General features: G+C 43.1%; 1 protein-coding gene across 12 annotated transcripts in view; it reads right to left on the bottom strand.

Annotated features, from left to right (window-relative positions):
* Window positions 1-25,497, bottom strand: part of ZNF131 (zinc finger protein 131) — a 103,531-nt gene that overhangs the window by 40,424 nt on the left and 37,610 nt on the right. For 3 of the 12 annotated variants that reach the window (XM_037740172.1, XM_037740173.1, XM_037740177.1), the window contains 2 exons: window positions 7,703-7,841; window positions 6,561-6,662 (listed from right to left, as the gene is read on the bottom strand). In XM_037740172.1, the coding sequence (XP_037596100.1) occupies window positions 6,561-6,662; window positions 7,703-7,826 (226 nt within the window). In that variant the 5' untranslated portion in view covers window positions 7,827-7,841. Of the gene's footprint in view, window positions 1-6,560; window positions 6,663-7,702; window positions 7,842-8,053; window positions 9,146-10,600; window positions 10,621-25,497 lie in introns of those variants that run through there. The other 9 variants (XM_037740179.1, XM_017533158.2, XM_017533157.2 and 6 more) reach the window with 7 other exon arrangements.

Below are 25,497 nucleotides of genomic sequence, written 5' to 3'. Positions count from 1 at the left end.
AGACACACATACACCTACCCCTCCATGTTATTCTCTGGTGGTAGGATGGGTGAATTACTGCTTATTCTTCCAATTTACATCTTGAGTTTTATTAGTATTTTTACCAGAAAGGCTTTGCTGAACTCTGAGGGAACCATATGCTAGGAATGTAAACTAATTTAGCTAGAAAAATCTTAATACCACCAAGATTCTCAAATATATTAAAATTTCATTATCATTCCTCTGATTTCCTGCTCAAGTCCAAATACCTATTGACAATCTCTTGAGGGGAATCTTCCACTTGGAGAAAACTCCATATGCCATGTACTGTCAACACACAGCCAGTCAAAAAATGTGGTAAGGGCCAGGTGCAGTGGCTAATGCCTGTAATCCCAGCACTTTGGGAGGCCAAGGAGGGCAGATCACCCGAGGTCAGGAGTTCGAGACCAGCATGGCTAACATGATGAAACCCAGTTTCTACTAAAAAACTACAAAAAATCAGCCAGGCATGATGGCGCGCACCTGTAATCCCAGCTACTCGGGACGTTGAGGCAGAAGAACCGCTTGAACCCAGGAGGCGGAGGTTGTAGTGAGCCAAGATTGCGCGACTGCACTCCAGCTTGGGCAACTAGAGCTCGGGCTCCATCTCAAAAAAACAAAAACAAAGTGATAAGCTTGGAGGTTGGGCATGGTTGATTTCAACTGACATGCAGCTATGTCAAGTCCTTATTCCACTTAGAGTGAACAGTAACATGCATGGCTGCTAAACTATTAATATTTGCAAGTATTATATGTGTTCTGCATTACCCTAGAAAAATTCTAAAATCTGGAAATTTGAGAAGTATGTCTGGCCTCCAAGGATTTGAATAAGGAATTGTGAACCTAGCTCCCTGTCTTGACTGAGCAGAATCACCTGTAGACTAAATAAAGTACTGGTACTAAGGGCTAGGTGTGGTGGCTCATGCCTGTAATCCTAGCACTTGGGGAGGCCAAGGCAGGAGGACTGCTTGACGCCAGGAGTTCAAGACCAGCATGGGCAGAGTAGTGAGATTTCTTCTCTACAAAAAGTAGACTGGGTGCGGTGGCTCACACCTGCAATACCAGCACTTTGGGAGGCTGAGGCAGGCAGATCATTTGAGGTCAGGAGTTTGAAACCAGCCTGGCCAACATGGTGAAACCCCTTCTGTACCAAAAACACAACAATTAGCTAGGCATGGTGGTATACACCTGTAATCCCAGCTACTCGGGAGGCTGAGGCACGAGAACTGCTTGAACCCAGGAGGTGGAGGTTGCACAAGGTCACATCACTGCATCCCAGCCTGGACGATGGAGCAAGACTCCATCTCAAAAATAAAAATAATAATAAAAAATAAAAATACAAAAACTAGTTGGGCTTTGTGGCACATGCCTGTAGTCAGGTGGCTGAGGTCAGGGGACTACTTGAACTCAGGAGGACGAGGTTGTAATGAGCCATGATGGTATCACTGCACTCCAGCCTGGGTGACAGCAAGACCCTGTCTCCAAAAAAAAAAAAAAAAGGTACTGATATCTGATCTTTGGAATCAAAACTGGGATAAATATCTAGGTTTTTTTTTTTTTTTTTTTTAATTATTACGAGCACCCTAGGTGTTTCTTACATGATCAGCCCAACACTGTTCTAGGAACAAACCAGTGACCTAAGTAGCTAACATGAACCAAACCGGTAACACTTGCTCAGGTAAGTGAAGTGATGGTAGATGTAATTATAATCTATCAATACTAGTTTGGTAACAGAAATCTCATCAATCCCTTATTCCTTTCATAATAGAAATGTGCGGAATACAATTTTTCTAAACGTATCTAAGGAAAATCTTAAAGTGAACAACTTAATCTGAGTCTTCTCCCTGACAGCAAAGGAGTAAAAGGGGGCAGCGTTCTGGCATTCCTCTATACTTAGGGAATCTCTGCAACCAGCCGAAAACTGATACTCAAAAAGATGTACAAACATGTACAAGGATGTTTTGTCCTTGATAGTATGGACTAAAATTTCTAGACACCATGGTAGAGTTGCTGTTATAAAGAAACTAAGTGCTATGGATCTGTGGTTTCAGGTGAAGTAGAAAAAGAATGAATTTAGAAAAACGGAGGTTTAGGTTAGAAGGTTGTGTGTTCTGAACACGGGTTGAACGTCTTTTTAAGATTTTATGTGGTATGAATCCAAGCCACAAAGCTGAGCTGGGATGCATTAGCTTCAATAGCAATAAATCTGATTTGAAGTCAAAGTTGGTTCTAATCAAAGGTAACTTACTTTATAACCAAGAACATAGAAAACAAGGAGGGTGAGCTCATCTTGCACCTAATGAGTTTATACTCATGAGAATATTATAATCTAAATTTCTTTTATATACATGTCACCTGCTTTTACACAATCCTCTAAGACAGTGGTCCTCAACACTGACTGCACATTAGAATCATGCTAGGGCAGGGCTGCTCAAATTTTACTGTGCATAGGCATCATCTGGGGATCTCATTCCAATTCAGCACATCTGGAGTGGAACCTGAGTCTACATTTCTAACAAGTTTAAAAATGAACCCCATGTATCACTAGTCCTCAGATAACAACCTGCACAACAAGAACCTAGAGAACTTTTAAATACAGTTGCCTGGATCCCATTCCTGAAAGACATAATTCTCTGGAGATAAAACCTGCGCATTTATATTTATAAAAGGTTCCCTGGTGTTTCTAATGCCCATTTAATGTGCCATGCTATAAGTCATTATTTATATTTTACAAGTGGCGTAGGGGGTCCCAGTTTTAGCTAAGATGGAAAAAGCACACTCCACCCTATCTTGTCTATTGATTACAACTAAAAATAAATAAAGCAAATATCCAAGGACTCTGAAAAGCAAGTTGAAGAAAGCAGACCGGAGAGAGACATCAAAACTCAAACAGTAATGAGTTTCTTGGTTTTTTTTCTCCTACACGTGTCAGCTTAGACTTGAGGACAGCCTAACTCTCATTAACTGTGCAGTGAGTGGAGACACAGAAAAGTCCCAAGAGAAACTCATTCTGGCTAGAGAACCAGAAAAGACAATGAATGCGGGAGGGACAGTGGAGAGGGGTGAATACCTGGTAATTTTTCTTCTCTCTCAGTTCTGCCTCAAGGCAAGCCCCGATTCTGAGGCTGCACACCTGTGGCTGTCTCCTAAATTCTACAAGAAAGCTCTTCCGGCTGGGCCTTGGCTCAGCACTTTGGGAGGCCAAGGCAGGCGGATCACGAGGTCAAGAATTTTGAGACCAGCTTGACCAACACGGGGAAGCCCCATCTCTACTAAAAATACAAAATTTAGCCAGGTGCGGTGGGCATGGTGGTATGCGCCTATAATCCCGGCTACTTGGGAGGCTGAGGCAGGAGAATTGCTTGAACTCAGAACTCAGGAGGCAGAGGTTGCAGTGAGCTGAGATCTCACCACTGCACTGCAGCCTCAACAACAGAGCAAGATTCAAAAAAAAAAAAAAAAAAAGTCTTCTGACAAAAGAACTAGGAAAAAGATGATTATCTGAAGAGTATGGAGGAGGGAATTCATTTTATTTTTTTCCTTTCACTTTTCTCTCTCTCTATATTTTGTTCAGGAAACAAACCCCTCTACAGAAAACGTATCAAAGCACAGAGAAGCTAAAATCCCAGTTTTCTCGCCAAAGAACCATGAAAAGAAACTCTGGAGACCTTGTATACAAAGGAAGTCATGGAGAGGAGAAAAGTCCTTTAAATCTGTGTATACAATCTCAAGTTCACCATCAAGATGCCCATGTGTGGAACTGACCCAAAGCAAAAGCTTTGAGAACTGCACAATGGCATGGATGGCACATCTAGGACGTGAACGGCAATAGGAAGGTTTTGAAAACCAAGTTCAAATTGGACCCATAGCTCACAGAGGCAGTCTGAACCTAACCAGGTTGACTCCCTACTAAAACAAAACCAAAAAGATTTTTCAGGATTTTAACAGCAGCCAGTCTTGTAACAAAATATTCAAATGTCCATGACATATTCCAAAATTACAAAGGTAATATGTAATTCCAAATTACATATTTTTACAAATGAAAAACAAGCTAAGATGTCTAAGGTCACACAACATACAGTTAAAGCGAGGGCTAAAACTGTTTCCCAACTATATGCCCAGGGCTTTCTCCACAGCCAGGTGATCTTGCTAGACAGCACAGTAATCCCAGTTAAGGGCTTAAGATATTGAGCCAAATTAATTATTTAAACCCGAGCCTGACCAAATGACAGAAATAAAAAGAGTGTTTATCTATTTTGCTTTCTTATCTATCTAGAGTTCAAATATGAAGACTTGTGTGTGCCACAGAACATAACAGGCCAGAGGTACAAGAGAAAATCTCAAGGTAATTAGTCTTCAGAAGACGAGACTCTACTTCTCCAGGCAGTGTGCTCACTTTACCAGCAACAAATATTCCAGTTTAGGGCACTTATTTTTTAAGACTTAAAGATTCTGCTCAGACTCAAACTCCTTTTTGAAATCTTTCCTCTTTAAGGAAGACCACATTCCCTCCTCAGTGATACCATTTCATAGTAATAGTCTTTGTAATACTTTCTGCACTGCTTATTTGCCTGTTGCTCACCTGCTATGAAATTTTTGAGTTGTTTAAGGGACATCTTATTCATTAATTCATCTCCTGGGTCTAGCATAATACATAATAGGTACTCAATATGATAAACTGTCCTTTTTTTTTGAGACAGGGCCTTGCTCTGTCACCCAGGCTAGAGTGCAGTAGCACAATCATGGCTCACTGCAGCTTCGACCTCCTGGGCCCAAGCAATCCTCTCACTTCAGCCTCTCGAATAGCTGGGACCACAGGCATGTGCCACCACACTCAGCTAAATTTTTTAAATTTTTGTAGAGAAGGGGTCTCCCTAATGTTTCCTAGGCCGGGCCCCTATTTATTAAGCTTTGACAATGCACCAAATACTATGCCAGGCATTCTGCATGTTATTGCAATTAGTCTTTATAAGCCTATGAATCTACTTTTCAGATGAGAAAAGTATGCAATTCAAGTAAAGTAACCTGCCTGGGGTCACATATTTAATAAGTCTCAGGTGAATGAATTCATGGAGGCTTGCTTTGTAGTAGAAACCAGTATCATCTGGGGAGTTAGATTCTCACTTTTGTAAGTTTTGCGGATTTCCATTATTCCATCTCTGTCCTGATCATAGATATCAAAAGATAATCTAGCTGTGGATATATCAGCTAAAATGTTAAACCAAAATTAAAGAATATTCTTAATTCTTTTGTTTTCTTTACTCCCCTAGGAATCAAAGGGGAAAAAAAATGTTTCTAGGCAACCCATTCAGAACAAAGAATATGTACACAATGAAACAGATATAGGCTAATGCCCTTTTCGGCCTTAGACCACCTGCATCCAGGTGAAAAAAAAAAAAAAAGAAGAAGAACCAGACATAAAACCAAAACCGAAGAACCCTGAAAGAAGCTAAAATTCTGCAATTATGCAGGCAAGTGGATTTATTTCCTACTGTTTCAGATTTTGACAGTGGTGGTAGGGAAGGAGTTACTGCAGTAGCAGAACAGAAAAGTATGGTAATTAATAGCACGAACTTAATTCCTTGCTAGCTGGGCAACCCTGGGCAAGTAACCTTTTAGAGCCTGTTTTCCTGATGTGTAAATTATTAGAAATAATACCACTTCTTTTTTTGGTTTTTGGTTTTTTGTTTTTAAAGAAGAAGAAGAAACACAGTCTGTAAGAAGAAGAAGAAACACAGTCTGTGTTGCCCCAGGCTGGCCTTGAACTCCTGGGCTCAAGCAATCCTCCTGCCTCAGCCTCCCAAGTAGCTGGAACGACAAGCACAAGCCATTGTGCCCAGCATCAAAGGACTGCTGTGAACCTTAGATAAGACACAAACTACATATCACAATGCCAGGCAGTTGGCAGGTTATTATTAGAAAAATGTCTAGCAAGTACATAAATCACTTTTTGTTTCAAGGTAACAGGTACTGATCCATCCCATTCAATAACCAGTAGAATTTCCTCTGAACACTACTTCATCTTTCCTAGTTTTCTCCCTATTATGGCAGCCCACTTCACACTGTACATGTCACCTGTACCTCTGCTAGTGTATCATTACTTCTGCTGTAAGAGTACAGTAAAGCGTTCTACTAGTAACCTGCAGCATCTCCACCAGTCTAAAATATAAGCCCACTCAACAAAGATGGTATTTCACTTTTAATACGTGTTTTCAAAAGACAATGACCACCGGTTTCCACAATGGAAAAGACCAACATCTACCATCTAAGTTTTTCCTAGAAGATCATTCAACCAAGCACTTTACTGAAACAAAGAATTCTCAGGTATCAAAAGAACAATTTATCTATCTACTTACCTATAGGAACTATTGATGCCTATTTCCTATGGTGTCTTGATAAACAGGACTAAAACTGCTTCACCAACTGTTTGCTAAACACAAGTATTTAAATTCCAGTATCGTATTTAAAACAAGCATTTAAATAAAATGCTTTCTTTGATTTATTAAATAAATGAAAAATAAAAAAATAAAACAAGCATTTACCTTCTATCTCCACCAAAGGTTCTTGGGTAAACTCCTGAAAGAATTTGTAGAAGAACTTACTGCAAGCAGCCAAAACAGCCTTGTGAGCCTTAAAATGGTGTCCTAGATAAAAATAAAAATAAAAAAATCATACACAAGCACAAAAATTAAATGTATAACTATAAAAGAGATTTAAAAATCATAAAAAGTAAAATAGGTCTTTCTTGATAATTACATAACTATATAAATTATTGAACTAAATGCAGAATATTCTCGGCAGCTATCCTGGCAAATTTTAATCTCAAACACTAAGCTAAATCTTCACTTCAAACACCTTAAGTTAGTTTTATAAAGGCTAATTTACAACACTAAATAAGGAGCCTCTTACCACTTTGTTATTTTGAATTAATTAGTGAGAAGCATATCCAATTCAGTTTAAACGGCTAAATAAAAGGACAACCCAAAAGGTCACGTATCATTTGGAAAGAGAGAAGAAGCCGTAAGCACAAAGATGGATATGTCTGCTATGAAAAACATTTCAATATGCCTAATATTTGGAAACTCAATCTATGGTAGACCTATAATTTTAAAAACAGCTTACCTTAAGAAACCTATTTTCACTAAACACAAAACATACCCAAGCTAGATTTGCTTCCATTACAGTGGCAACTCCTTAGACTGTAAAGACCCCATTTTATCTTGGAGATTCTCAAAGGGGGTATGAGTGCTGCAAAGGAATCTCTCACATTCTCCCTCCAAGACCATTTGGGAAACCAGAAAAGAATCAACTTCCCAAATGCCTCCTGTGAGGGACTTCTCAAAGCAGCTTACCAACAAGAGGCTATCAACCAAACATTTTGAGATGTCCTATCCCCAACGCCATCATCTTGCACTCAAGTGCAAAGAGAAAACTTCAACAGGATGCAAGAAGTTAAAATGAGATGAACACCAGACTACGTGGAAAGCGTGACTGGCCAACCAGCCTTCTGCAGCACGCTGCGTGAGTGGACACTGACAAGTGCAATCTGGTCCCAGTGCACACACTCTAAAGACTTTGGTAGGGAGACCATAGAGAATGGGTTTAAAGAAAAAAAGGCGGGTGTCCGAAGGACAGAGAAAAACTGAAGCCAAAAATTCGTTCTTCTGCCCACTTCCCTACCCACCGTCGACAATCAGGGTGATGTCAGTAAACCGGTCCTGCTCTCGCTGTTCATTCAATCGGTCGAGGATCATTTTATGATGTTCAGGGAACTCCTGAAGGCATTCCATCGTCTCTTCAGCCTCCATGGCCGTCGGGTTGCTCTACAAAAGAAGAGCATGATAATGTACACCCATGAGCTCGGGCTGAGGAACAAAACCCCTAAAGCATAAAACAACAAAAAAAACCCAGCAACGTGAAAAGAAGGGGGGAGGGTGAGGCAAGAGGAGAGAAAGGCGAGGGAAGAAAGAAAGGCGAGCCGAGCGGCGCCCTGCGTTGGGGGCCGGAGCCGCGGCCGCGGGACTCCGAGCCTGACCTAATTGGAGTCGGGAGACGCGAGCTGGAGCGGGGTGGGCACAGCGCCGGAGGCTCCGAGCGCCGGGGCGCGCAAGTCCGACAAGGGAGGGGACTCGACAGCCGCGGCGGCCCTCTAACGGCCCAGCCCTTCTGCCCAGCCCGGGCTCCCGCCGCCCCGGGACCCGGTCCGGCCCGCGGCCCACAACGACTCTCTGGTCGCCTCTCCCTCCCCCGCCCTCCCTCTTCTCCCCCGCCCCGACCGGGCCGGCACTCACTGAGGGAAGGAGGAGCGGCCCAGACTTGCACGTCACTTACGTCGACGTATAGCGTCACCGCGTCGGGCTCCGGCTGACGCCAACGCCTTCCGGGCGCCGACCAGCGGGGGAACGGGCCACACCCCTACCCACACCCCTCAGTGGATGGGCGGGGCCGAGCGCGGGGATTTGGCGCTCACCAAGGGCGAGGGCTTGCACTCAGAGAGGAAACCCGGCTGCGGGGTACTTGGGCTCGTTCGGGGACTGGCTGTGCCAGAAGCTGGGAGCCTAAGTCGCCGCCATTCCACCTTTCACCGCCCCAGCCCAGCTTGACTCCAGGTGCGGACACTTTCAGACCTGAGCCCAGAAAGATCTCGCCAAACGTCCTCACAGCCCAGCTGCTGCGCGGCCCCTCCCGCCCCGTCGTGCCCCGCCCCCTTCCTTCCGAGACCTAGGTCCGCCAGTCTTACCTAGCTCGTGATCCGCCCTTTTTCCTCTTTGTGCCTCAGAGCCCCTGGTTCAGTGCTTTCCCCTCCCTGGGCATAATGCGCCCCACACTTTTCCCGATCCCTGACCCATGGCTCGCCCTCCATTTTCCCCGCACGAACTGCGATTCTCCCTCTGCTCCGGCCCCGCTGGCGCACGTGCGCTCGGTTGGACACCCGGGCAACCGCGGCACCGGCAGCGGTAGCGACGGGCGCGAGCACGTTCGGGTCGCCGGTGATCTTCCTCCGCGAAGCGCTCCCTCCCGGCTCCCGGCCGCAGCACGTGTTCGCTAGGCTTAGCACCTGGAGCTGCTTAGAATTATTTACACCGGGTCCCCTTACTGCAGGCCCTCCCCGCTCGTTTAAAGAGTCTAGGCCGGACGCGGTGTCTCACGCCTGTAATCTCAGCAGTTTGGGAGCCCGAGGCGGGCGGATCTCTTGAGGTCAGGAGTTCGAAACCAGCCTGGCCAGCACGGCAAAACACTGTCTCTACTAAAAATACAAAAATCCGCCGGAGGCGGTGGTGGGCACCTGTAATGCCAGCTACTCGGGAGGCTGAGGCAGAGGAATCGCTTGAACCCCTGAGGCGAAGGTTGCAGTGAGCTGAGATCGCGCCTTTGCACTCCAGCCTGGACGACAGAGCCAGTCTCTGTCCCCCACCTTAGAGAGAAAAGAGTCCAGTGACCCACAGTCGGCTGCATGTAACTGCTTCCTTCATTCCTCCAAAGAAATACATGTATTAGTATTGATACATTTTGAGGATAATCCTATACTTGAGATTTACTTATTCTTTTCTCTCAAAGAATTTGAGAATTGGGATTAGGGAGGGACTCAAATAGCTATATGCAAGGGTGAATGTAATCATTATTTCAACAGACATGTATTGAGAGTCCTAGTACTAAGCACTGAGAAATCCAGCTACGAACAAGATATATGTGGCTTCTGCCTTTCTGAATCTAGTCTGGTAGTCTTAAATCTGGTAATCTTAAGTCATAGATATTTTGAACAGTAATTGCCTAAATGCTTACTGGTGAGTTGTGCAACACGTGAAGAACGAAGTAACTGGGTGTCAAGGAAAGCCAAGGACCTATAAAAAGAGATGTGGGCCAGCACGGTGGCTCATGCTTGTAATCCCAGCACTTTGGGAGGCCAAGTTGGGGAGGAGGGGTTGAGCCCAGGAGTTTGATTTTTTTTTTTTTTTTAAAGACAGGGTTTCACCATGTTGGCCAGGCTGGTCTTGAACTCCTGACCTCAGGTGATTCGCCTGCCTCTGCCTCCCAAAGTGCTGAGATTACAGGCGTGAGCCACCAGGCCAGGCCATGATTTTTTTTTTTAAGTGATGTGATGTCTAAGTGGTCTCAGTCAAAGGTAAAGCACATGCAAAGGCGCCAAGATTATAGCATTCAGGAAACTAAAAGAATGTTGCTTGATAGACGCACAAGGGTGCCTTTTAAACAGTGTTGAAAATGTTAGATTTTCTTTTTGCGAGGGGAAGCCTTAATGCCTGGTGATAGCCTAATATTTACTTTTTAAAGACATAATTTTAGCCCCAATATGGAGAACAGATTAAATGAGACAAGCTGCTAGGAGCAGAGACCAATTCAGAGACTGTTAGTAATGTAGATGAAACCGTGGTGGAAAATGGAATTAGAGATGTGGACAGAATCTAGAGATAGGCCAGGTGCAGTGGCTTAGGCCTGTAATTCCAGCACTTTGGGGAGGCCCAGTGGGGGAGGATTGCTCAAACCCAGGCATTCAAGACCAGCTTGGATGACATGGTGAAACCTCGTCTCTACAAAATACAAAAAAAATAGTGATGTTGTGCACCTGTAATCCCAGCTACTTGGAAGACTGGGATGGGAGGATAGCTTGAGCTCAGGAAGACAGGCTGCAGTGAGCTGAGATGGTGCCACTGCACTCCTGTCTGGACAACAGAGTGAGACCCTGTCTCAAAAAAAAAATCTAGAGATAGAACCAACATTGGCTGTAAAGCATGCCATAGATACAAATATTGCTGGATATATTGGTGAAAGGGAGAAGGAATAGTGAAAGATGGCTCCTGAATTTCTGGCTTGAGCCGGTAGATTATTGGCACCATCTACCAAAATAGGAAATACAACTGGAGAAGCTGGATGGGGAGAGAGGATGGAATGAGAGGGATTATTATAAGGAGATGATGTCAGAGGCACTTGGATATATGGGCCTGTATATAGTTTAGGGAAGAAGATTAACTGTAGAGATAGAGATTTGCAAGTTTACAGCATAAAATGAATATTGAAGTAATGAGAATAGATGGGATTGTTTGAAGAGAATCTGCGGGGGTGATAGGCTAACAGCTTGTAGATTGAATGGGTGTTTTAAAATATTATCATCAGCCAGGCATGTGGTGGCTCACACCTGTAATCCCAACACTTTGGGAGGCTGAGGTGAGCGGATCACGTGGTCAGGAATTCAAAAAATAAAAAATAAAAATATATATATAATCATTGTTATTCACACAGCTTTTTTTTTTTTTTTTTTTTTGAGACGGAGTCTTGCTCTGTTGCCCAGGCTGGAGTGCAATGCCACCATCTTGGCTCACTACTGCAACCTCCACCTCCTGAGTTCAAGCAATTCTCCTGCCTCAGCCTCCCGAGTAGCTGGGATTACAGGTGTCCACCTCTCTGCCTGGCTAATTTTTTGTATTTTTAGTAGAGACAGGATTTTGCCATGTTGGCTAGGCTGGTTTTGAACTCCTGGCCTCAAATGATCCACCCGCCTCAGCCTCCTAAAGTGCTGGGATTACAGGCATGAGCCACCGTGCCCAGCCACAGTATTTCTTAAGATGAAGAAATTGTACATAAAAATAGACTTTTTGGAAATTCCAGTATCTAAGGCCATTTTTCTTGTACAGCAATTGAATTTAACCAAATGGAGAACCTTTTCTTTTTATTTAATTTTATTTTATTTTTTCCTTTTCTTTTCCCCTGTGGTATTTCAGGATGGAGAAGCCTTTTCTACATAAGATTTGAGCTGTCTGGTTTACTACAGTCACCACCAGTTTCTAATGATTTAGACTCAGCTATCATTCATTTTTGTTATTTGCTTAGTCCTAAGGCATTTGAGTTTGGTACTCCTAGTCTATGGGGTCAGAATGGAAGAGAGTGTATGACTTTTTACCTAAAAATTAGTATCAACGTTTATGGATTGAGTAGGAAAGGAAGGACCTGAAAGGATTGAGTATTGCAACTGAAGAAAGATGGAAAACTGGAAGAGTATGACATCAGTAAGGCCTTGAGAGGAGAGTGTTTCAAAAGAGAGTGTGTGGGCCGGGCCCAGTGGCTCATACATGTAATCCCAGCACTTTGGGAGGCTGAGGCTGGCAGATCACCTTAGGTCAGGAGCTCGAGACCAGCCTGACCAACATGGAGAAACCCCGTCTCTATTAAAAATACAAAATTACCTGGATGTGGTGGCAGGTGCCTGTAATCCCAGTTATTCTGGAGGCTGAGGCAGGGGAATCTCTTCAACCCAAGAGGTAGAGGTTGCAGTGAGCTGAGATGGCTCCATTGCACATCAGCCTGGGGCAAGAGCAGAACTCTGTCTCAAACAAAAAAAAGAGAGGGTGTGGTTAGCAGTGCCAAATGCTGCCAAGTGGTCAAGCTAAAAAAAGATTGGAAATGGTCTGGTATATTTAGCATCATGGATGTCTTTGGCAGAAGACCTTAGCAAGAAAAGGTTTAATGGAATTCTGAGGGGAAGAAAGGGAGGTAAGAAGTTTATATTCAGGTAGGTTAAGGAATAGCTAGGAAAAGAAATTGGGACAGCAATTTTAGAACTCTCATTTAAAAATGAGAGAAGAGATGAAGGGAGTACCTGTAGAGTCTAGCCAATTTTACTATTTTTGTGTTTGGATGGGAGAGACTTAGGCTATTTAAATGGTGAGGGGGAAGGATCCAGTGGAGGAAGAAGATAAGAGTACAAGAGGAAAAGGAGCTAATTGTGCAAGACAGGAATTAATGCATTGATAGTTCTTAGGAGTGTAGATTTGCATTCGAGAAGTTAAGGAAATTTCTCTGAAACTGTAGACCTCTATTCTCTTCCTGAAATAGGTGGTCAGGTCATCTACTAACAAGTCAAGAATAGGAGAGAAAAAGTGTATGTTTTGGGGATGGAGAAGTTTGAGATTGGAAGATGTATTCATTATTGAAGGCGGTATAACCATCAGAAATCCTACTGGCTTAAAACAATATTATTATTTAATAGTTTTGTGGGTCAGAAATCTAAGTATCACATAGCTGAGCTTTGAGGGTCACTCACTAGGCTCCAATCGAGTCATCAGCTAAGGTGGCTTTAATCTCAAGGCTCCACTGGGGAACTATCTGCTTCCAAGGTCACTCAAGTGGTTCTTGACAGAATTCAGTTCCTCCCCGGCTTTCAGACTGAAGACTTCAGTTCTCCACAAGGCCTCTGTTCATGCCAGGTTCTCCATAGGACATGGCAGCTAGATTCCATCAGAGTGAGAGGGCAAAAAAGGGTGAGCAAGACAGAAACCAAAGTCTTATTCCAATCTCAGAAGTGACATTCCATCACTTTTGCTGTATTCTGTATTTTAGAAGCAAGCCACCAGGGCCATCCTACACTCAAAGGAGAGTAATGACACAAAGGCACAAATAGAAGGCAAGATCATTGGGAACAGTCATAGATGCTGCCTACCACAGAACAGAATGGAAGGGATTTGAAATGGACCCTGGACACAGTAATATCACAGTAGCATCAACAGGAAGCACAGTAAGAATAGCATGCAGGGCCGGGCGTAGTGGCTCACACCTGTAATCCAAGCACTTTGGAGGCCAAGGCGGGCGGATCACCTGAGGTCGGGAGTTCAAGACCAGCCTGACCGACATGGTGAAACCCCATCTTTAAAAAAAAAAAAAAAAAAAAAACAGCATGCAGTAGGAATTGGTGGCCAGGAATTTATATGATAGCAGTTTGCCAGACATAATTTCCACTAGTAGCATTTGTAGTCAGGTATATATGGTAAGTGACTTAGAATGAGTTAGTGTTAAAACACAGTTCCCTGTGGTGCAGATGTTGTGCCAGTTAATAAGGTTTATAGATTTTCTGTGGAATCAAAATAGATTATTCAACTTAGTAAGAACTGACAAATCGTTCTGGCTACCCTAGTGGTATCCCTTTATATGTTTCAAGGCAACATTAGGAAGGAAATAATAGAGTGGCTAAAGGTTGGTTTGACAGCCCGAGTTGAAATCTTGTTTCTGCTTAATAGCTGGGTGATTTCAGGCAAGTAGTTTAACTTCATTAAGCTTCCATTTCCTCATTAAGCTTCCATTTCCTCACCTTTGAAACAGTGTTGTGGGAAGCAAATGAGGTAACATACAGGAAGCACTTGGGTTAGTAGCTGGTATATATTAGCTTTCAGCAGTCATTATAGTTATATTCCAGCATAAGATTTACATTCTACCTGCTGAACTGGGGGGAAAAAAAAAGGTAACAATGCGCAGTAGCTCACGCCTATAATCCCAGCACTTTGGGAGGCTGAGGCGGGTGAATCACGAGGTCAGGAGTTCGAGACCAGCATGACTGGGTGAACCCCATCTCTACTAAAAAACCCATCTCTACTAAAAAATACAAAAATTAGCCAGGCACAGTGGCACACGCCTAAAATCCCAGCTACTCAAGAGGCTGAGGCAGGAGGCTTGAACCCGCAAGGTGGAGGTTGCAGTAAGCTGAGATCCCGCCGTTGCACTCCAGCCTGGGTGACAGAGCGAGATTCTGTCTGAAAGTAAAAAAAGCATTTATGGAACAAATGAGCTTGTCTTTGTGTTTGCCCAAAGGAACTAAAAATTCAGGGCATCCCCAATGAGCCCTCAGATCAGCAAGATGAAAAAAGGATCATGACAGGTCCAAACTTTTTTGAAGAGCACATGATATTTTACATATGCCACAAATAAGAAACTGACAAAATTGTTAGGGCTATTTCCTTTTCTTTTTCAGGCAAGCTACTGGACTCAGGAAGGTAGCATGCACTTAAGGAAAGTTACTTTGTTGTTTACCAGCTGGTGAATATTAGCCTTTACTTACATAATAGTTAAACTCTGATACTGGCTTGGAAACTCCTAATTTGGAGGGTATTACATCATTCCTATGGTGCTGGGAAAGAAGGCAGGACAGGGGCCAGACAACAAAAATCACAGAAGGTACTGTGTTAAGTATGGAATTGCACACCAGGCCAGAAGTTTTCTTTTCAGCAATGTTGTCCACGGTTGTAAGGCCGGTTGCCTCACCAGGAGCTAAACGAACACGCCCATCCCTCTCCGTGTCTGGAAACTACGTCATCATTCCAAGCTCATTACTCAGCATCTGGCGTCTCTGTGTAGCTTCCCTGCACCCACCTCTGCATACCACACCCAAGTCTACACTCAGCACCAAACTATGTACTCAACACCCAGCCTGCCCCTAGAAAACCCCGCCAAAACTTGCCCAATAGTAGTCTGCCCTGTATGACCCGGCCCACTTACCAGAGTCCTGCCCGCCTACCAATAGCAGCCTGCCCCGTCCACGTCCTGTTTCCCTATAACCAATGAAATTGCCTTCGCTTTGTTTCCCTGTGACCAATGTAGTCGCCTTCATTGCTATAAAACCCCATGCCCTGGGAAGTCAAGCACGACTTCTCTGGCCCCTTTCCTGGACCATAGAACCTCACCCGGGAAGTGAATAAATTGGCTTTTCATTTTCTTATACTGGCCTCAGTTTCCTCATTTTAGCTCAGCAATAAACCTTACAACGGTGGCAGCTAAATCCTTGTCCATCTTTGGCTCTTGTCCCATCATGGCATAATAATATGAAATGCAATAACAACCAGGTGTGGAAATGGTTTCTACCCTCCTAGATTGGAGACCTCCAGGCTGTTATTGTCAAAGGGTCCACTAAAATCCAAGTGCTGCTGCCCTTATTGTTTTATTTTTATTGCAAACATGGAACTCATTGGATCCTGCTCCTTGGTCTTTTTGTGAATCAGCTTCTTTTCCTCTACCTCTTAGCATTAGAGTGCCCCAGTTCATCCCTTTTTTTTTTTTTTTTTTCCTGAGATGGTGTCTTGCTCTGTCACCCAGGCTGGAGTACAGCCTATCTCAGCTCACTGCAACCTCCACCTCCTGGGTTCAAGGATTCTCCTGCCTCAGCCTCCCGAATAGCTGGGATTACAGGTGCCTACCACCACACCCAGCTAATTTTTTTTCATATTTTTTAATTTTTAATTTTTTTATTTTTTTTAAGACGGGGTTTCACCATGTTGGTCAGGCTGGTCTTGAACTCCGGACATCAGGTGATTCGCCCACCTTGGCCTCCAAACTTCTTTTGGATTTTTAAAAATCATTCCAGCTTCTCTTTCTATTAACTTGATAGTTATACATTCTTTTAGTGGTTAACCTAGAGATTATTACATCATGAATTCTAGATTTAAAACATCTAAATCACGGTTATACTTTTCCCAACCAATGACACTTTAATTTCCTTCATTCTCCCTCTACCCAGGTCTTTTGCTTTTTAAATCCATTTATTTTAAATCCCACAAGACATTGTTTTGATTGTTTTACGTGGTTAACTTCCATTCAGATTTGCATATAAGGGTAATTCCTTTATGTTGCTCATCATTTAATCTCTACTTCCAAACTTCAAACTGTTTTCACTTTCTCGTGGTGACAAATTCTCACAGATTTTATCTGAAACCATCTTTGTTTTACTTGCTGGATAGGCAGCCTTTAAGATAATTTCCAAAGAGAGCCAGGATTAGAGTGAGGAGGGTGTGGCATTTGTCTGGGGTGCCAAAAACTCAGAAATAAAGGTAAATAATGGTTTAACACAACATTTTTAAAAAGCATAATGAATGTAAGACTTTCATTTTGGGGCAGATGGAGTAGTTATATTTTTTCTTATTTCTGCCATTAAGTACAATTTAAAACCCTGGATAAGATCTAGAAAACAAACATAAGAAAATTGGCCAGGCACGGTGGCTCACATTTGTAAACCCATCACTTTAGGAGGCCAAGGTGGACGGATCACTTGAGGTCAGGAATTTGAGACTAGCCTGGTCAACATGGTGAAACCCCGTTTCTACAAAAAATTAGCTGGGCATGGTGGTGGGCACCTGTAATCCCAACTATTAGGGAGGCTGAGGCAGGAGAATGGCTTGAACCTGAGGCAGAGGTTGCAGTGAACTGAGATCACACCACTGTACTCCAGCCTGAGAGACAAAGTGAGACTTCATCTCAAAAAAAAAAAAAAAAAAATAGAAGAAAGCAAACTGACTATAGGCACCTCAAAACCTGAAGAACAACACAGTGGCAAACTCCCTGAATTTTCTTTTCACATATCCCAGACTTTAGGTTAAAGAAGATAGGCAAGCCAGGAATGCCAATGAGCACAGGCAAAAACAAACAAAACTCTTAATGAAAGCCTGCTCTTTAGCCAAAAGATCAGGAAAGGGGCTGTGTAGCAAAATAGAAAACTTTTAGACAAAAGCCATACTATTGAGGCCAAATACCACAGAAAGAAATGTGGCCCCACCTGCATCCACGTCAGTAGGGCTCCTGTGGCCAGCACAGTGGCTTCTGCCTGTAATCCAAGCACTTTGGAAGTTCGAGACTGTCAGGTCACCTGTGCTCAAGAGTTCAAGACCAGCCTGGCCCACATAGTGAAACCCTGTCTCTTCTAAAAATATAAAAATTAGCTGGGTGTGGTGGCGTGCCTGTAGTCCCAGCTACTCAGGAGGCTGAAGTGGGAAAATCACCTGATCCTGGGGAGGTTGAGTCTGCAGTGAGTAGCTGCACTGCAGCCTGGGTGACAGAGTGAGACCCTGGTGTGGAGCCTAAGCATCTGCCCTCTTTAGGCTATAATGAAGTACCTCAACTCCCACCTTTCCTATGGGGTGGTGTCCAAGGCCAAGTAGGAGCCCAGACTTTCAGCCACACCCTGCAGTTACAGGGTTCTCTTCCCTCTTCCTATAAATGGTGAAAGTCAGGACTTTCACCATTATCCCACAGAAATAGGGCCATCTCCACTGCAGTGCTGGTGCAGACCATGCAGAGAGCCAGAACTCCTGCACCTCCCCACAAGTAACCAGGTGCAACCTCCTTGGGTGTCAACAGAGGTCAGGTGGGAAACTTGGACTTCTATCTCCATCTAGCAGTAATGAGCTAACTCTCCACCTCCTTCATCTATGAGAACAGTGTCATAAAAAGCCCGGTAAAACAGATGGTTCAAATAAAACTCAGAGTCTCATAACTTCTGAAAATATACAGGTGTCAATCTTTAAAATCACTCATGCTTCAAAGCAAAAATCAGGAAACTCTCAAACTAAATGTAAAAGACAATAAATAGATGCCAACACTGAGATAAAAGAGATGTTGTAATTAAAAAAAATTTAAAAGTGGACAAAAACCATGATAAAGCCATGATAAAAATACTTCAAGGAGCAATTATGAATATGCTTGAAACAAATTTTTTAAAACTCAGTAAAGTAATGGACGATATAAAGAAGAAGCAAATGAAAACTTTAGGACTGAAAATTCAGTAACTGAAATTAAAAGTTAAGTGGATGAGCTGAACAGAATACTAGAAAATACAGAGAATCAGTGAACTGGAAAACAAAAGAATCAAAACAACCAAATTTAAAGAGCAGAGCAAAAATAAACTGGAAAAGAAAAAGAAAACAAAAAATAAATAGAACATCAGGAATCTATGGGGCTGCAACAGAAGATTTAACATTTATGTTCTCAGAAACCCTGAAGGAGAAGAAAAAAGAGTGAGGCTGAGAAAGTACTTGAAGAAAGAACGGCTGAAAACATCCCAAATTTGGTATGATTTGGTACAGGTTCAAGATGCTGAGCAAACCCTAGAAAGTATAAACCAGAATAAATCAACACCAAGAAACACTGTAATTAAGCTTATAAAAATTAAAGGGGGAAAAAACTATTGAAAGTAGTCAGAAAAAGAAACAAAGCCCAAAACCTTGCCTACAGGGAAAAACAATTCAAATGACAGCAAATCTCTGATCAGAAACCATAGAGGCCAGAAGGAAGTGGCACAATATTTTTCATGTTGCTGTTTCTTCATTCTCAACCTATTGAAATTCCAAATACTTGTATATTAGACTTTCTTGTATTCTCTGTGTTTTTTCCCGCCTGTTCCATATTTCCCATCTTTTGTCTTTTCTCCTTGTTTCCTCATGGACATTTTCTTCTGATTTTTCTTCTAGTTCACTAATTCTCTTCATCTGTGCTAATCTTCTGTTAAACTCATTGAGTTATTGATTTGACTGCTATATGTTTTATTTATTTATTTTTTGATACAGAGTCTCACTCTATGGCTCATGCTGGAGCGAAGTGGCACAATCTCAGCTCACTGCAGCGTCTGCCTCCCAGGTTCAAGAAATTCTCCTACCTCAGCCTCCCAAGTAGCTGGGATTACAGATGCCCACAACCACACCCAGCTAATTTTTGTATTTTTAGTAGAGACAGGGTTTCACCATGTTGGCCAGGCTGGCCTCAAACTCCTGACCTTGAGTGATTCACCTGCCTCAGCCTCCCAAAGTGGTGGAATTACAGGCGTGAGCCACTGCGCCTGGCCATGGCTGCTTTATGTTTTAGTTATTTTTGCTTCTTTTTTATCATCTCTAATTTTCTATGAGCTTCCCAATCTTGGCTTTTATTTTCTTATTCCTATTGAATGGCATTGCACAGTCTCTGTCTCAGTATCTAGAGACTGTTTCTTTGTTACTTCTCTTGGTGGTTCTTCATGTTGTTTTGTTGTCTTACTTACCTAATCATTTTTTAAAATTGGGTCCTGGATATTGTATGTGAAATGTTTTAGAAATAATTTGAGGCCTGCAATAATTTTATCCTTCTCTATAGAATATTTTTGCTTTTGGCTGGCAGCTAGGGGTATTGGCGATTGGGATAACCTTAATTCAAACTTAGAAACTGATATAATTCAAAGATTAACTTACTTTCTTTTAAGGACTAGTTTATTACCAGTTCTCCTTTATTCCTAGAGTGAGGCACCTTAGGTTTTTAACACACATCTGAGGTCCCCTCTTTATTAAGATTGTTTGGATTTATTCTCTTTGTTCATTTCTGAGATGTAGATGCTATCACTAAAGACTCCTTTAAATATTCAATTTTTTTGTAAGTTGGTAATCAGTTTTGTCCTTAATTGAGCTGGACAGAGTTAAAAGGGAAGTAGTGCCCATTCTCATGGCTAGCTTGATAGTGATAGTGGTCAATAAGAGTTTCAGAAGGCTAGGAGAAAACTAGGGAGAGATAGTGAAGAGCCATGAGTTTAGTCAAGCTCCCTCCCTCATCACCTATTGTGTGTAGAGTCCAAAGCATTATTTTTAGTAATGAAGGTAGCACTTTTTTGGGGGGGGTGGGGGTGACACGGAGTCTCGCTCTGTGCTCAGGCTGGAGAGCAGTGGCACGATCTCAGCTCACTGCAACCTCTGCCTCCCAGGTTCAAATGATTCTCCTGCCTCAGACTCCTGAGTAGCTGGGATTACAGGTGTAAGACACCACACCTGGCTACTTTTTGTATTTTTAGTAGAGATGAGTTTCACCATGTTGGTCAGGCTGGTCTCGAACTCCTGACCTCATGATCCATCCCCTCTTGGCCTCCCGAAATGCTGGGATTACAAGCTTGAGCCATCATGCCTGGCCTCGAAGGTAGCACTTTCTCTTTTTTTTTTGAGACAGAGTTTCGCTCTTGTAACCCAGGCTGGAGTGCAGTGGCGTGATCTCTGCTCACCGCAACCTCTGGCTCCCGGGTTCAAGCAATTCTCCTGCCTCAGACTCCTGAGTAGCTGGGACTACAGGCACATGCCACCATGCCCAGCTAATTTTTGTATTTTTAGTAGAGACGGGGTTTCACCATGTTGACCAGGATGGTCTGGATCTCTTGACCTCGTGATCCACCCGCCTCGGCCTCCCAAAGTGCTGGGATTACAAGCGTGAGCCACCTCGCCCGGCTGAAGGTAGCGCTTTCTTGTAAGTTCATTGGGTTCTTCTGAATCTTTTAAGCTCCTGTTGTTTTCTCCGAGGACCAAGCAAACAGAATCCTGGCTAAAAAATAACATTATAGTGGTGAAGACAGAGACATTGAGAATTATGTTGCTAACTTGTGATAGGGAGAAGATCTGGATGGTTTCAGTGCAGACTCTTATTTCAATATACTTCTAATCAAATAACTTGTGTTTTCCTGAAATAGAGACTACTAATAATATCACTTAATAAGATGACATTAGTTATATAAAAACATACAAGGTAACCATGTCAACACATTTTGAATCTTTATTGAAAAAAGGAGGCTGGGTGTGGTGGCTCACGCCTGTAATCCAAGCACTTTGGAGGCTAAAGTGGTTGTATCACCTGAGGTCGGGAGTTCAAGACCAGCCTGAGCAACATGGTGAAACCCTGTCTTAAAAAAAAAAAAAAAAAAAGGAGACAAGAATAACAGGATAGGGGCAGGGCATGGTGACTCACGCCTATGATCCCAGCACTTTGGGAGGCCGAGGCAGGCAGATCACGAGGTCAGGAGATCAAGACCATCCTGACCAACATGGTGAAACCCTGTCTCTACTGAAAATACAAAAATTAGCTGGATGTGGTGGTGCACACCTGTAATTTCAGCTACTTAGGAGGCTGAGGTAGGAGAATTGCTTGAACACAGGAGGTGGAGATTGCAGTGAGCCAAGACTGTGCTACTGCACTGCAGCCTGGTGACAGAGTGAGACTCCATCTAAAAAAACAACCAAAACAAACAAAAATAGCAGAATAGGACATGGAATTAATTGAAAAATAAAGAAAAAAAATAGGATGATAAAATTCAGCATTCTCATGGCTCTGACTCAAAAAATATTTTTAAAAATTCAGCATGCTGGCTGGGCACGGTGGCTCATGCCTGTAATCCCATCACTTTGGGAGGCCAAGGCAGGCAGATCACCTGAGGTCAGGAGTTCGATTAAAATGGAGAAACCCCGTCTCTACTAAAAATACAAAAATTAGCTGGGTGTGGTGGCGCATGCCTGTAATCCCAGCTACACGGGAGGCTGAGGCAGGAGAATCACTTGAACCAGGAAGGTGTAGATTGCAGTGAGCTGAGATCACACCATTACTCCAGTCTGGGCAACAAGAGCGAAACTCCATCTCAAAAAAAAAAAAAAAAGAAAAAAAATTCAGCATGCTTTCTCTCAGCACTGAGCACTGCAGTTTAGAATGTGTTTTTGGTAAATTGTTATTATTGGTTTGTCTTGAAGAATTCATGCGTAGGGCTTAAGAAGGCTGCATCTTACACAGTACTAAAGTGGCCTGTTAATGTGTTTCTCTTTCCTAGATTGGAAACTTATTTAGGAAACTGAGACTATATTTTCTCTGTGGTCTCCTAGGGGTCATCAGGGCCACTTTCATTTTGGAGGTTCCTGGTATATTAAAATAGCAAGAAATCCCAAGTTTCCAAAAATTGTAGCCTATTTTAAATATTTACATTTGACAAATTTCTACTTTCTCATAATCAAAATATAATACAATATAATCATGTTTTTCAAAAGCTTAGTTTTGGGATTCTAATAAAGAACATTATTAATAATTCATCATGCCCTACGGGGACAAAAGTTTAAAGTTGAAGAATTGACATCGCTCAGTCCTGTCACTGTAGCTTGTCTTTGAGGCCTTCCATGTATAAGAAGTGCGGAGTCAAATGTGCCTGCTGTCTCCCTCAGCCCAAATTCTTGTCTTGGCCCTGGTCTTACTCATCTTTGTACCATGAGCCAATACAATGGTTGCTTGATGGCAGACACTCAACAAATGTTTGTTGACATTTGTTTTGAACAAATGTTGTAAGACTGATTCTCTTGACTTCTGAAAGTCAAGATGCCAGAAAATGAGTTTGCTATTCAGTCGCTAGGACTCCTAAAGACTATTTTACACATAATTTTCAGGCTTTCCCAAACTGTTACTAAACTTCCAGTGGATGATTGTCTTCATGCTTTCCCAACATGATTCAAATTTCTGGTATGGAAAAATAGAAGCATAAATGATGCATGTGTGGAGGGAGAGGGAAGGCAGTAAATACAGTAAATCTATATCTCAACTCCTCACCCCATGAACCCATTTTATTAGGGACAAAACCAAGGATGAGCTCATTGAGGGACTTTCTGGATTCATCTCAGATGTATGCTTGAGTACATGAAAGTTAGCGAAACATCCCAGTCTGTGGAAAGCAGCACCACCGCCTCGTGGCTGAATTTAGAACGACAGCATCGATCAATTCTCTTAGCACTCTGTGAGCCCGGGTCGACGCTGAACTACAGCCTTACGGAGTCCGGTGTGTTGCTGCTCTCTAGTGGTTCTTCGGCCTGTGCAGAGCCCACCGCTTTTCTCTCACTGTAAGGGAGCAGCAAAACTTCCAGGTTATCAAACGCTGAAATCTGCGGGGCTGCTGAAACCAGCCATGTCCACGGTACTCCCCTCAAGGCGCCCGAGAGTGCAAGAGTCATTAGGTCCAACACTGGGAGGATTATTTTGTCCTTCAACTGAGATGCAGGATCTCACCGCTAGTCCTCTTCAGTGCCATCCCCTGCTTTCAAGGATGCAACACCAAGAGGAGGAGGACTGAGGACAGAATGGATCTGCAAGCAGGAACCCAAAGCCAAACTGTGTCCACACCCCCTCCAACCCCTACCCCAGTAAATGCATTTAGGTTACTGTTGGGAGGGAGGGCGTGTGGCGGTAGTGTCTCTAGTGGACAAAAGGTGACATGTCCATTGTCGTTTGAATCACTCTTCAATTCTCCTGGTTTGTTGTTTATATTTCCCAACCAAGGCTTCCTGTCCTCTCAGTTTTCTTTCTTCCACACTATTTTTCTCCCTAGAGTCACCCGCTCGGATAGTTCCTAGCTCCTGTGCCCTCACCATCTTTTCCAAAGCCATCATCAGGATTCATGTAGCTTTTAAGGGGTGCAGCATAAATGTAGATGATATTTAAAAGGAGACAGACCTGGCCGGGCGTGATGGCTCACGCTTGTAATCCCAGCATTTTGGGAGGCTGAGGCAGGCGGATCACCTGAGGTCAAAAGTTTGAGACCCCGTCTCTACTAAAAATACAAAAATTAGCTGGGAGTGGTGGCACGAACCTGTAATCCCAGCTACCCGGGAGGCTGAGGCAGGCAGGAGAATCCCTTGAACCCAGGAGGCAGAGGGTGCAGTGAGCAGAGATTGCGCCATTGCACACCAACCTGGGTGACGGAGTGAGACTCAGTCTCAAAAAAAAAAAAAAAAAGACTCAATTCTTTGTAATTCTGCTCCTCATTGCTCCTCATTGGCTCTCTCACTCTCATAGATACACTTGAGTCCATTGTCATGGAAGAGATTAAACAATTAAATGCCTTATCAGGCACAGACCAACAAGCCAATGGAACACAATATTGACCCTAAAAACAACTCTGCACAATTTAGAAGCTATAGCATTTCACAGAATATAAACAACACCTTTGTAAGACATATCCTGATTCTAAGTAAGAAAAACAAATATTAGAACCTGTCTATATATAACCAATTGTCAATAGTCTGTGACACTCCTAGTATCTCCTAATTGCCCTGGGCTCTGACACTCTATTGCTGGCCCACCTCCTTAGATATAGATGTTCTTTTCACACTTTCTGGCCTCAGAACCTTGCCCACTGTGGTAGGTAATGATGAGTGTCAGGACATGATACCCCAAAATATGGCACCTTGACATTTGAGAGAACAGCAGAAGCAGGAAGGTCTCTGTTCCGTGCTCCACCTTTCTCCACTGAGGCTGGCCATAAAAGTGTTCTCTGACCTTCCCTGAAGTAGGTGCCTTTCCTATTCCTAGAGGAAAGGAGCCCAAGATACAGAAATGCCAAGAAGAATCTGAACAAACAGGCCTTGCTAAATTTCACCGGTTTAATACTGCTAGGTCATCTGCTTTGTCCTCCATTCTGCTGCATGACTCTCCATAAAAATACAGTTTAACCTGTTTCTTCCAGTCTTCATTGCTGAAGCCTCTTGTGTCACATAAAACTTATATTTAATAAATTTGTATGCTTTTCTCTTGTTAATCTGTCTGTCGTTATAGGAGTCTCAGCCATGAATCTAGCAATGGATGAGAAAAGATACTACTTTTCATCCTACAGTAGCCTTTAAGATGGCTCCCAAGGATCCCCCCCACCTAGTAGTATTTGTGTCTCTCTTGTAATCTCCTTCTCTTGATAGTGGGCTGGACTTAGTTATTTGCTTCCAAACACAGAAAAATAAGGAAGGCTTTCCTGATACTTGCCTTCTTACTGAGCAGAGAGCTGGAATTCTTTCCAAGGACTGCAACTGAGGGGTTTGATGTTCCAGGTGGTTCTTTTATGTGAGGTGCCTGCAAAAGTCCTTAGGCAGAAAGAAGGAGTGTTTGCGAACGTGTGGGAGGAGAGGAGGAGAAGAGGAGGGTTTGGCTTGAGACTCTGGGAAAAATTCCATGTTCTGAAGTGTCTACAGTTTTCTGGGAGCTGGGCATTAATTTTCACTTTTCTTTCTCTATCTCTTCTTCCCTTTTTTGTTTGGCTCTTCATTTTACAGGAGCTCTCCTGTCCTCCATGTCCCTTGATTCCTGCTTTTGAAGTCCTGACTTCAGATATAAAACGAGTTGGGTTTTTTAAAAGCTTTA

This window comes from Cebus imitator, unplaced genomic scaffold (genome assembly GCF_001604975.1).
Source record: "Cebus imitator isolate Cc_AM_T3 unplaced genomic scaffold, Cebus_imitator-1.0 Scaffold80, whole genome shotgun sequence".
Lineage (NCBI taxonomy): Eukaryota > Metazoa > Chordata > Mammalia > Primates > Cebidae > Cebus > Cebus imitator.
Note: the sequence above shows the minus strand (reverse complement) of the source record. Positions and strands in the feature narration are given on the sequence as shown.